The 13,073-nt window shown below is 42.2% G+C and overlaps 1 protein-coding gene across 3 annotated transcripts in view; it reads right to left on the reverse strand.

Annotated features, from left to right (window-relative positions):
* Fgd4 (FYVE, RhoGEF and PH domain containing 4) overlaps positions 1 to 13,073 on the reverse strand; it is a 231,056-nt gene that overhangs the window by 66,996 nt on the left and 150,987 nt on the right. For all 3 annotated transcript variants that reach the window (XM_045151259.1, XM_045151258.1, XM_004663222.3), the window contains one exon: positions 6,721 to 7,228. In XM_045151259.1, coding sequence (XP_045007194.1) covers positions 6,721 to 7,023 — 303 coding nt within the window. In that variant the 5' untranslated portion in view covers positions 7,024 to 7,228. The remainder of the gene's footprint in view (positions 1 to 6,720; positions 7,229 to 13,073) is intronic.

The raw sequence follows: 13,073 nt of genomic DNA on the forward strand, positions 1-13,073 counted from the left end.
TTTTTTTTTTCCCAGGTAGGGTTTCACTCTAGCTCAGGCTGACATGGAATTCACTATTGAGTCTCAGGGTAGCCATGAACTCATGGTGATCCTCCTACCTCTACCTCCTGAGTGTTGGGATTAAAGGCATGCACCAACCACCATGCCTGGCAAAATCATTAAATGTTGTGATCAATTTTGATTTGATTTTTGTGCTGAGTGAGAGATGGATTTAGTTTTATCCATCTACTTGTGCATACCCAGTTTCTCCAGCACCATTTATCGAAGTATGTGACACTTTCAATACTTCTTTGCTGCTTAGGACTGCTTTGGCTCTTTGGAGTCTTATGTGTTTTCAAGTGAATATTAAGATCGTTATTACTAGTTCTGTGAGAAATGCAATTGGAATTCTGATGTGGGTTATATTGCATCTAAAGACCACTTTTGGTTAATACAGACATTTTTGCGATCTTAATTCTGACAATTCACGATCATGGGAGGTCTTTTATCTTCTTCAATTTCTTGCTCCACTACTCGTCAATTTTCATTGTAGAGGTATTTTACCTCCTTGATTACATTTATTCCTAGGTATTTTATTTTGTTTTTCATACTGTAAATGAGATTATTTTCCTGATTTCTTCCTGGGCTACTGCTATGTAGATAAGCTAACACTTTCTGTACGCTTGTTTTGTATCGTCCACCTTGACTGATCTGGTGATGTTTCTAGAGTCTTATTTTACTTATTTTTGTCTCAAGGAAGGGTTCATTCTAGCCCAGGATGACCTGGAATTCACTATGTAGTTTCAGGATGGCCTCGAACTCATAGTGATCCTCCTACCTCTGCCTCCCAAGTGCTGGGATTAAAGGTATGTGCTACCATGCCCAGCTTCTAGAGTTTTTTAACACAAAAGATCATATTGTCTACAAAGAGGGATAACCATTTATTTATATCAATTATATTTATGTCTCTTGAATTATTGCTCAGGCTAAAACCTTGAGCATTATGTTGAATAAGAATGAAGACAATGGGTACCCTTATCTCATTCCAGATTTTGGAGGAAATAGTTTTAGGTTTCAACTTTTAGTAAAATGTCAGCTATAGGTCTGTCATATATAGTCTTCAATAGGCTGAGGTATACTCTTTATGCTTCTAGTTTCTTCAGGGTTTAAATTAAAAAAAAATTTTTTGAGAGAAACTTGGGGCACACCAGGTCCTTTTTCCACTGTAAACTCTAAAGTGTGCACCATTTTGTGCATCTGGCTTTACATGAGTACTGGAGAATCTAACCTAGACTGGCAGGCTTTATAGACAAGCACCTTTAACCACTGAGCAATCTGCCCATCCCTTTCTTTGAACTCTGTCAAAACCTGTATATACTGAGATGATCATGATTTCTGTACTTGGGTAAAGTTGTGTGAATTATTTATTAATTTGCATACATTGAACCATTCTTGCATTTCTAGACTGAAACTATCTTGGTCAAGGCACATTTTCTTCTTCATGGTTAATGAATCCAATTTACAAGTATTTGAGAATCATAGATACAGGTTCCTGGGAAGCCCTTCCATGTGGCCAGTGCTGCACCAGGGTCACTTCCCCCACTGTGTTCTCAGTTTCCAGTCATGTCTATGTAGCCTCTCTCAGCTTCAAGCCCATGGGGGGACTCAAGCATTCAGAACACATGGGTTTATGGGGGGCATCTAATCCAAACCACCACACCATGTCACACACACACACACACACACACACACACACACACACACCCCGCAGACCATAGAGGTGGTGACTGTGATGGTAATGGGGAAGGGAGGAGAGGTGGTGCCAGGCTAGTCAGCCTGTAGGATTTGAGTGGCCTGTGTCCAGGTTCCTATTCACTGGTTCTGGGCTTGCAGCTTCTGAGTTGTCTCAGCACACTGACTCTCAGGCAGGGCCTGCAGGACCTAGTCCTGGCTGAGATTTTACCTGCCAGCAACTCAGATCCATGCCTGAGAGATCCCAACCACACCTGGTGCTAGGTTCCTGAGCAGACCACCGCATCCCCAGCAGCAGTGGGTCACCTTATTTTCACCCTGGCTCCTGAATTCAGGTACCCCAGTGTCCACTGACTTGTAAAAGGAGTCAGCTTGCCCAAAAACTGAAGCAGCTGAGCAGATAGATAGGTAATAGGTAGGCTAATGAGAAACAAAAGGAGAGGGAAAGGAGAGAGAGGGGAGAGGGAGAGACACAAGCAGGAGAGAGAACTAAAGAAGAAAGAGAGCCAGAGAGAACCTTTGGGCACTGGTCAGCAGAGAGTACATCTCGGGGTCAAGGATCCTGACGGTCAAAGTTGCACAGGGACTTAACAGCAGACTACTTGTTGCTACTTCGGCCTGCCTATGCTGCTGCCAAACTCTGAAGGAAACGAAAAGCACTAAAAACCAGCAGTTAAGGAGTTTCTTACTGCCCACCCACATCTTTTATTTATGTAGAGCAAAAGACTCCTTACCCAGCTGGTTGTGGACAGTGATACCATGAGTAATGGACATGTACAGGTCATAACCACCATGGCAACTGTGAGTTTTCTCTGTATTCAGTACAGTGCTTAGCCATAGAAATTTCCTCATTTAGATTCAGTTACCCAAGTTCACTGAGCTAGTTAGCTGTAACATCCCAATAAAGGCCTCGTTTCCAGGTTACTTAACTCCTCAGTTCATTTACACATACTTAATCTTACCATGTGTCTGGGCTCTCTAGTCCCAAGCCTTGGGGTTCTGTGACACTGCTTTCTTCTTTTCTATTGTAGACAATTCATTATGTTACTGTTTCTACTGACTGTGCCCTCTAAATCCACTTCCTGTCCCTCCATATCCACCTTAGCAATATTAATCAAACCAACATGCACATCCTTTTACATTCTTATCTTCTTTCCTGAGCTCCAGGATCCATGTTTTCACAGATTTGTTATCTCCAATGAATGTCTAACAGGTGCTGTTGACCCAGTGGAGCAAAATTGACCTAAATAGCAACTCATTCTCTTCCTGATTCCCACTATCATTGCATTCCTTTCTGTCTGCCATCTCAATGACTTCTTTTAGAATGTCAGGAAACCACAGACAAAAGAGCTATGTCAACGCGACATATCTAAAGTTGTTTATCTGGTAAGTGATGGAGAAGGGATTTTAAGCTGCAAAATTTGCATATTTAATAAATCTTGCTTCTAGAATATTCCAGGTTTGTAAGTAATCATCTTCAACTAACTTTTCAGACTCAATCAAATTCAGTATATTGGGCTCAGCAGTTAAAGGTATATGCAAAAGCCTGAGGACTTGGCTTCAACTCCCCAGTGCCTACACAAAGCCAGATGCACAAAAGAGCTAAAAAGGCGTACCATATGCCAATTCACCTAACAATGGGTCTTGATTCATGCATGACAAGTGAGCCACAGAATCCTCAACAACCTCATTTCTACCCCTCAGTCTCATCAGTGCCTTGAGCCTCACAGCGAGCAGAACAAGTGTTTCTTCCTAACTACACTCCCAGCTCCATCTGTTTTTTATTTTATCTGACTCACTTTTATAAAATCCAGAAGCAGATACAAACAAAAGCCATATCCAAACCTGGTATGGTGGTACATTCTTGTAATCCCAGCACTTCCCTATAAATGCCAGCCCTCAGGAGTTAAAGACAGGAGGATAAAAACTCAAAGCTTCTCTCACGTACTCACACAGTGAGTTTGAAGCCAGAATGCGCTACATAAGACTGTATCAAAAAACCAACAGGGCTGGACCCACATAAGCCGGATGCACAAGGGGGCACATGTGTCTGGAGTTTGTTTGCAGTGGCTGAAGACCCTGCATTCTCTCTCTGCCTCTTTCTCTCTTGCTCTCAAATAAATAAAAAATAAAAATAAAAAAACCAAATTCATAAAACCCACAGATGTGCCGTCATTCTCACTTCCATGTTTTAGGAAAGTGTTTCTATAACCAGATAATATTACCCTATGGAATTAGTACAGGAACATGTTCAGTTTATTCCAACAAAACAGGATATACAGCAAGTCAACACCATGCTACTGAATAGGCTGTTCTTAAACATTACCCCATAAAAACAAGCTGGGAAGTTAAAGATGCAAGCACTTCTTAGAAGCAAAATTATGGGAAGTTTTTATATTTTCTAGGCTTTGCTACATCCTGTTGATTTCTTTTTAATCAGATTTTTTAAATTCCCTATTGTTTTCATGAAATAAATATAGGTTCCTAACAGGCATACCAGCCTCTTGCTTTCTACTTACTCTTAGTCCTTAAGCAGGGCATAGTGACACAAGCCTGTGGTGCCAGCTGCTTAGGAGAATGAGGCTGGAGGATTATTTCAGCCCAGGAGTTCAAGACCTGCCTGTACAGTAGAGTGAGGGCGCACCTTATAAACAAGCCTAGCCCACTACCTGCACACTCAAGGTAGGTAGGAAAGTGGGTAGGTAGGTAGGTAGATAGATGACTGATGATAGATAGATAGATAGATAGATAGATAGATAGATAGATAGATAAGATAGGCAGGCAGAAAGAAAGAAAGAAAGAAAGAAAGAAAGAAAGAAAGAAAGAAAGAAAGAAAGAAAATAAGCCAGGCATGGTGGCTCAAGCCTTTAATTCTAGCATTTGGAAGGTTGAGAGTTCCAGGTCAGCCTAGACCAGAGTAAGATCCTGCCTCAAAACAAACAAAAGAAAAAAAGAGAAAAACTAAGCAATAGGATGTTGTCTCTTATATTCAGAGAAGTACAGTTTTCTAATTGTATGGGAATTAAGAATGATGTTTATAATACTCCTTTGCTCAAGAAAATCCCAATTCCTGCAATAGAAGACATATTTATTAATGTTCTCAAAGTACTATAAAGAGATAAATAAAGTTATAATGAACATCTTATTTGAAGCTTGCTAGTCAGTGGAAAAGCCAGGAGTCTCAAAATTTCCTGCTTCTATTTAATCAATAACATCTTTTTTTTTTTTTTTTTTTTTTTTTTTTTGGTTTTTCAAGGTAGGGTCTCGCTCTGGTCCAGACCTGAAATTAACTCTGTCATCTCAGGGTGACCTTGAACTCATGGCAATCCTCCTACCTCTGCCTCCCGAGTGCTGGGATTAAAGATGTGCGCCACCACGGCTGGCTCACATCTTATTTTTTAAAGTATTTGTATCACTATTATATTTATTTATTTGAGGGGGGGGAGGATGGGTTCACCAGGACCTCTAGCCACTGCAAACAAACTTGACACACGTGGCACCTTGTACATCTGGTTTACAGGGACCCAGTGGAAGTGAATCTGGGTATTTTGGCTTTGCAGGCAAACGCCTTAACCACTAAGCCATCTCTTTAGCCCAGGTATTACTTTTTAATTTAATTTTTAAATTATTTTTTAATATTTTATTTTTATTTATTTGAGAGAAAGAGAAATAGGCAGAGAGAGAGAGAGAGAATATGAATGAAAGAGAAACAGCGAATGGGTGCACCAGGGCCTCCAGCCACTAAAAATGAATTCCAGATGAGTACACCCCCTTGTGCACCTGGCTTATGTGGGTTCTGGGGAATTGAATCTGGGTCCTCTGGCTTTGCAGCCAAGTGCCTTAACTGCTAAGCCATCTCTCCAGCCCTATTTTTTTTTCTAATTTTTAAGTGAGGCATAATGTATCTAGAAAAATTTACTATTTAAGTAAACTCAACTTTACTGAGCAATAACTATGAATGTATTTAAGGAGATCTGGCTCATGAACAGAATACCACCCACACTAGCTTCCTTCTTCAGAAAGGATATCAACCTTTGGTTCCTCACAGTCTCACCCTTGCCTAGTATAAGAATCCTGGCTGTGGTAGTTAATGATATTTTTTGCATGTTAACTTTTACGCTTGTGATTTGCAGTGCCAGGTATACAACACTGAGCTAAGAATCATGCACAAAGGGTCAGCCATTTTTTTAATTGTACATGGCACCATGACCCTGGAAAATCATTTAACGTTTCTTGGGAGTGGTTATTCTTCTATAATGAATTGGCTAACTAACTGAGATGCTTGCTAAATGGCCTCCTTACTCCAAAATCAAGCCACTTATTATAAAACTGGGTATTAGAAAAAAATTAAAAGCAAGAAATCTGTTATACCAGGTGTGGTGTTACACACCTTTAATCCCAGCACTCAGGAGGCTGAGGTAGGAGGACTACTATGAGTGTGAGGCCAGCCTGAGACTATACAGTGGGTTATAGGTGAGCCTTGGCTATAGGGAGACACTACCTCAAAATACGATGATGACCACTGCTAATGATGATGATAATTCTGGAATAATTTTTAATACTTCCACAATGATGTCCATAAAAGCACAATCTGCTAGTGGGAAGCACATGCTCCAATTCCATTTTCTGCTAAATAGATGAACATGTAGATGATACAAGTTTCCCTTGTTTGGTCCATGTAGCATCAGAATCTAGACTCACAAAGAGCATCTACTTCCCATATAAAGACAACATGGCTGTGGTTTTCATATATTAAAGTCTACACTGTCCGAGCGTAGAAAACACACTAGAAAGATTAAGAGAAACTACCCAAGAAGAACTAAAATAGGTCAGAGGGTCAAACGTCTAGCAGCGCTGAGTTTGCAAGTGGTCGAATTGCTGGTGTTGGTCACCTGACTCACTGGTTTCGGAGGTGCTGGGAACGGGGGTTTGAGGTGGCCATAGACAAGGCAGCACTTTCCCTGCTGACGGGCTAGTCTCATGCCTTACCTTCGTCTCGTGGTGCAGGTCCAGCTGATCCTGTTCCACAGGGCTTTGTCCGTCCTCTCTGTCTTCTACACTGCCTTCCATTTCCGCCTCTCTTTCCTTCAAGGGGAGCACAGGGTTGGTATCCGGAGTCCTGCAGGGGCTCTCAGCAGCTTTTCCATCACAGTCAATGGGCGTGGGTGGTACAGCGTCTGTGGCGGTTTCTCCTCTATCTCCATTTACTAAGTGCGTGTCACGGGAGGCTTCAGCAGTTTGAATAGGTACATCGAGGCTCAGAGCAGTCTCTTTGTCCTGTTCACTTTCCATCTGGTTTTGAGTGGCCGTTATCCCATTGGCCAGGTGAGTCTGTTTGCCCTGAGTCTGGTCTGCATCATCTTCCTGCTTCTGTGGCGGGTGCTGGGACAGGAGCTTTCGTGGTGGTCTGGGTGTCAGTCCATGCCATCCTGGGGTTCGAGACCCACCTAGGCTCACAGCAGATTCTTTCTTCAAGTCACTATAATGAGATGAGGTGCTAACAAAACAAAATACAAAGCATGAAAATGGTGGCATGAAACGTTTTAGAAACAGATTCTTGGGATATAGCCCCCACTTAAATAGCATGATCCTGGCTTTTTCTACAGGGCCTGAACCATCTTCTTGAGCTGTTAAATGCTATAACTAGTTGGTAAAGATATGCAAGAAATATTTGTATTTAATACAATCATATTTTCCCAAGAGAATGGGCGCATCAGGGCTTCTAGCCACTGCAAACATACTCCAGACACATCTGCCACCTTGTGCATCTGGCTTACGTAGGACCTGGATAATCGAACCTGGGTCCTTAGGCTTCATACGCAAGTGCCTTAACTGCTAAGCCATCTCTCCAGCCCTTCCTTAACATTTTAAAAATATGCACATGAATCCCTCATTTATGTACTCGTTATAAAACAAAAAAGTTATTATTTTGTTTTTTGGTTTTTTTAAGGTAGGCTCTCACTGTAGCTCAGGCTGACTTAGAATTCACTATGTAGTCTCAGAGTGGTCTCGGACTCATGGCAATTCTGCCTCTGTCTCCTGAGTGCTGGGATTAAAGGCGTGTGCCGCCATGCCCAACAATCTTTATGTAGAAAGTAGAACACATTCTAAAAACTTTATCATACCTACTGTAGTTGTCTGCTACCTGCCTCCTAGGGGATCTTTTCATTTTTACTCTTGATCCTGCTAGTCTCTACAAGCCAGATCCTCTCATGCCTAAGAGTAAACTGACATTTTGATGACATACAAGATCCTGCTACCTTCTGATAACCACCCTCCCCACACTGTTCTCTTGCCACACTTTTTGTTCCCATTTTCAGGAAGCAAATGTGTGCATGTCAAGATCACTGATACTGCTGTTCTCTGCCCAGGCCACTGGTGTGGCTCACTCCTCTTCATCATTTGGGTTCCACTCTGTACATTGATAAGAGGCTTTTCACCATCAGTACATCCAAAAGGCACATTCCACCACCCTCCTTTCATTCTTTTTTACAGTCCTTATTACTGCATGAACTTTCATGTCATCCTAACAGTGCTAACGGGACAATGGAGCTACTCCCAATGTACCACAGTGCTCCCCTGGAAATAAGGATACAGCATTTTAAGTAAAATGAGCTCAGGGTGACACAGACTGTGTTAGCTTCATGTGTGCTTTTTTCCTATGGCTGAGCACAATGCTTGCTTTGTACAAAGTGCTCAAGAATAAATGTATGATGGACCATGAACAAGACAGTGAGGTCTGTGGCAATTATATCACAGCAGATGATGTTTATCAAGTCTTCAGTAAGTGCCACCAATGATGCTAAGATTTTTTGACTGGTTATTGTGTTTCATTTTCATAACAACTCCCAAAGCAGGTACCCCTAAATGGAGAAACCCTTGTTTACAAAAATTCCATCCTGTAGTCAATATTACATGCCTATCAAGCAGCAAGCCCCAGAATTTTACTTTTTAAATATTATTTATTTATTTGGAAAGCATGTGAGTGAGGGACAAAGGCAGAGAGGGGGAAGGAAGAAGGGAAGGAGGAAAAGAAAGAGAGGGGAGAGGGAGAGAGAGACAGGAAGAGAAGAGAAGAGAAGAGAAGAGAAGAGAAGAGAAGAGAAGAGAAGAGAAGAGAAGAAGAGAAGAGAATATGTACAGGTATGCTAGAGCCTCCAGCCACTGCAAACGAATTTCAGATGCATGCACCACTTTGTACATTTGGTTTTACGAGGGTACAGGGGAATTGATCCCAGGTCATCAGGCTTCAAAAGCAAGTGCCTTAAATGCTGAGCTATCTGTCCAGCTCATACCCTAGAGCTTAAACCTTGAAGTACAATTCTACAACTCATTATGCTCTTTGCCCCACAGTATAATATACTGGAGAATCTGGACAGAATGAGGAACAGGTGAACAAGCTAAAAAGAAAAAGTAGGGACAAAATCTAGGACAGCTCTCCTTCCTTAATGCAGATAAAGGGGGAGGGTGGGGTAGGTTGAGATACGTGGTTGGACAAGGTCCTGTGCATAGTACTGAGGTATACGTTGCCTTCTCTCTTCATCTCAGCCAACTTACACCCTGTCACTGCTGCTGTGGACTGAATGGAAATGAATGGAATGGAAAACAAGAATAACTATACTTGCAAAAAGTAAGAGGGAAGGAAAAAAAACTCAGGCAAAGCCCAGCAGGACTAAGGAAAGAAAAGGCAATAATTAGTAAGAGAAAATGTTTATGCATAAAAAGTTGGAGGTGGTCAATATAAATACATGTGACACTCCATACTGACACTGCCTTCTTACAGAGTAAAATCTTACCACAGATAATTTCTCACAAACTCCTTGGAGATTTGGTTATGCTGTCCTCCTGACCATACCAGTATCTGATGACATGGCAGCATGATCTACAAAGATTCCTGCACCAAACATGGGCATGCTCTGGATTTTTACTGTTCATTCATTCATTCTTCCTTTTTCCCCCTTCTCTTCCTCAGCCTCCTGGGTGTTGGCATCATAGCCATGAACCTTGCTGGGTTTTTCCCCCCCTCCTTAGGCAAAGATTTACTCTAACCCAGCTTTGGACTTTTCTAAAAGACTGCTATAAACTTCTTGCATCAAGGGGATATTTGAGGGTGGGAGGAATAAACTGGGAAGGAGAGAAACAGTAGTTGCACTAGTACTCAGAGGTCCTGCTACCTTACAGATGCCAAATACAGGTGGTTATGAATGTCGAACTACATAGTGGGGCAGTTAGACTAACAATATCATCTGGAAAACCCAATGTTTATGCCTATGTAGGAAATGCTATATTTAGCATCCTTTGCTGGGCGTGGTGGCACACACCTTCAATCCCAGCACTCGGGAGGCAGAGGTAGGAGGATTGCCATGAGTTCAAGGCCACCCTGAGACTATGTAGTGAATTCCAGGTCAGCCTGTGCTAGAGTAAAACCCTACCCCAAAAAACCAAAACGAACGAACAAACAAAAACTCCTTAAGTATCCCTAAACTAAAAAAAAAAAAAAAAGGCACTCTTGTTCTTACTCTGGTAGAAAGAAGAGTAAGAGACACAGAAACCATGGGGTAAAAAATGCTATCAACTAGCTCTAAATCCCTGTTCTTAATGAAATGTTAGGCCCTGTGATGGTAAGTCACTGGTGGTCAAATAGAATTTAGAATTACCATAGGGGAAAACAAAATCTCTGGAATGTCTGTGAGCGTATTTTCTAGATTAGACTGACTGAAATGGAAGGATTTGCTCTAACTGTAGGCAGTGCCACTCCATGGGTTGGGGTCCAAGACTGAACAAAAAGTAGAGGAGAAGATGAACAGCAGCAGCGATCTCTCCCTACTTCCTCTCTGCTCGTGGGAGGCCAGCTTCCTGCTCCTGCCATGCGTCCCCTGTCACCACACACTCTACTTTCTGGAACTGTAATCAGAAATAAACCTTTCCTCTCCTAAATTAATTTTCTGTTTGTTTGTTTGGTTTTTCAAGGTAGGGTCTTGCTCTAACCCAGGCTGACCTGGAATTCACTATGCAGCCTCAGGGTGCCTTGAACTCACAGCAATCCTCTTACCTCTGCCTCCCGAGGGCTGGGATTAAAGGCGTGAGCCACCACGCCGGCTCTTAAATTAATTTTTGACAGGAAATTTGATACACCAAATAGAAGTTGACTAATATAGGCTCATGCTTCCATGTTGATCAAGTGCTGTAAATGACTGATGAGTATTCATCCTTACATATGGCATAGACATCATCCCTTCCAGAGTTCAAGGAATGTCACAGAGATGGGATAAGAAGGGATAGAAAGAATGGAAGAGCTGGAGGACAGAGAGGAATGTCATGGAACTCTGGCATCCAGACATGAAAAGTCCACTGCACCCATTAACTCACACCAGCTCTGGCTATCTACATAAGATTGGCACATGATGGGGCCAGACAACATTCTATTTTAGATGGGAGAGGGGTGGGGAAGCTATTCTCATCCATAACGAGCTAATGACAGTTAAAGAACTGGAGGGCGGTATCACTCTCTTCCAGGGCCTAGCCACTGGCAATGATGAGAAGTACAATGAGACTTTGGGGTGGGAGAGAAGAGAGGGTAGTACGAGGTCCACAGGATCCAAATGTTTAGGTACACACACAAACACACACAATTACATGAAAGTGTAAAAAAAATTAAAGTTGGGTGTGGTGGCTCCCAGTACTTTGAAGGCTGAGGTAGGGGACTGCTGAGTTCATGGCCAACCTGGACTACAGAGTGAGCTCCAGATCAGCTTGAGCTGCAGGGAAACATCAGCACCGACCAACGAAGATTTTAGAGAATGGTTATTAATCAAACTTTTTCACTCTTTTATCTATCTATCTATCTACCTACCTACCTACCTACCTAGAAACTTTTACCCAAAGCAAAACTATAGCAATCAGCAGCAATGAAACATAGCCATCCTTATCCAAGTGCATACCAACCAATTCCTATGGTAATACAGAGTCTAGTGATCTCCTTTTAAAAAAATTATTGGCATATATACATATATTTTTTTTTTTTGAGAAAAAGAAAGAGAGAGAATGGGCACACTAGAGCCTCCTGCCATTGCAAACAAACTCCAGAACTATGTGCCTCTTTGTGTACCTGGCACTGGGAATCAAACCCAGGCCATTAGGCTTTGCAAGGAAACTCCTTTAACTGCTTAGCCACCTCTCCAGCCTCCCCTTTCAATTGTTTTTTTTTTGGGGGGGGGGGCTTTTCAACGTAGGGTTTTACTCTATCCCAGGCTGACCTGGACTTCACTATGTACTCTCAGGGTGGCCTCAAACTCATGGTGATCCTACTTCTGCCTCTCAAGTGCTGGGATTAAAGGCATATATCACTATGCCCAGTCTCCAGCCTCCCCTTTTAAAAAATATTTCTCTATTTATTTGAGAGAAGGGGAGAAAGAGAACAAAGAGAGGGAAAGAATGAGAATGGGCATGCCAGGGTCTCTTGCCAGTGCAAATGAACTCCAGATGCATGTGAAACATTGTACGTCTGGCCTTAATGTGGGTACTGGGAAGTTGAATGCAGGCTAGTAGGCTAGGCAAACAAATGCCTTTAACCACTGAGCCATCTGACTTGAGGGCATAGCTGACAAATCAAAAGAACCTGAAGAGGATTACTGGGACCAGCTGTGCAGCTTCAAAACGCATGTGCTGTGGTCTCCCTTCCTCCTAAGCCAGCACCAAGAGCACTGGAGATTGTAGGAAGCCAAAGACTTCCACTCACATTCCTACACACAGTGCACCAAGGAGGGGACCATCTTCACAACTCAAAACAGGTAAGAAAGAAATCCATCCCAATGGGGTGAATAAATGATCTAGCATATAAGGTGCTTGCTTGCAAAGCCTACAGCTCAGGTTCCATTCTCCAGTACCCACATAAAGCCAGATGTACAAAGTGGGGGATGCATACATCTGGAGAGCTGGAGTTCATCTGCAGTTTGCATGCCTATTCTCTCTCTCTCTCTCTCACACACACACAAATAAATAAATAAAATATATTTTAAAAGTAGAAAAAAAGAAATATTTTGAAAGCTAACTGGGCTGATTTTCACTAGGGCAATACACACCCCCAACTACATATATAGGTTTGAGTGGGGAATTGCTAATTGTACCTTCTATATCAGGGCAGGTTGCTAAAGAAACATCACAGAGAGGGAAGACTTCAGAACAATACCCCCAAAGCAGAAATACTGACTTACTAGATTTGACATATGTCGAATATACTTTGCCTTTTTAAAAAATGGTTTATTATTTATTTGAGAGAGAGAGAAAGAGGCAGAGAGAGGGACAGAGGGAGAAAGAGAATGGGCATGCTGGGGCCCCCAGCC

This window comes from Jaculus jaculus, chromosome 5, assembly GCF_020740685.1.
Source record: "Jaculus jaculus isolate mJacJac1 chromosome 5, mJacJac1.mat.Y.cur, whole genome shotgun sequence".
NCBI classification, from domain to species: Eukaryota; Metazoa; Chordata; class Mammalia; order Rodentia; family Dipodidae; genus Jaculus; species Jaculus jaculus.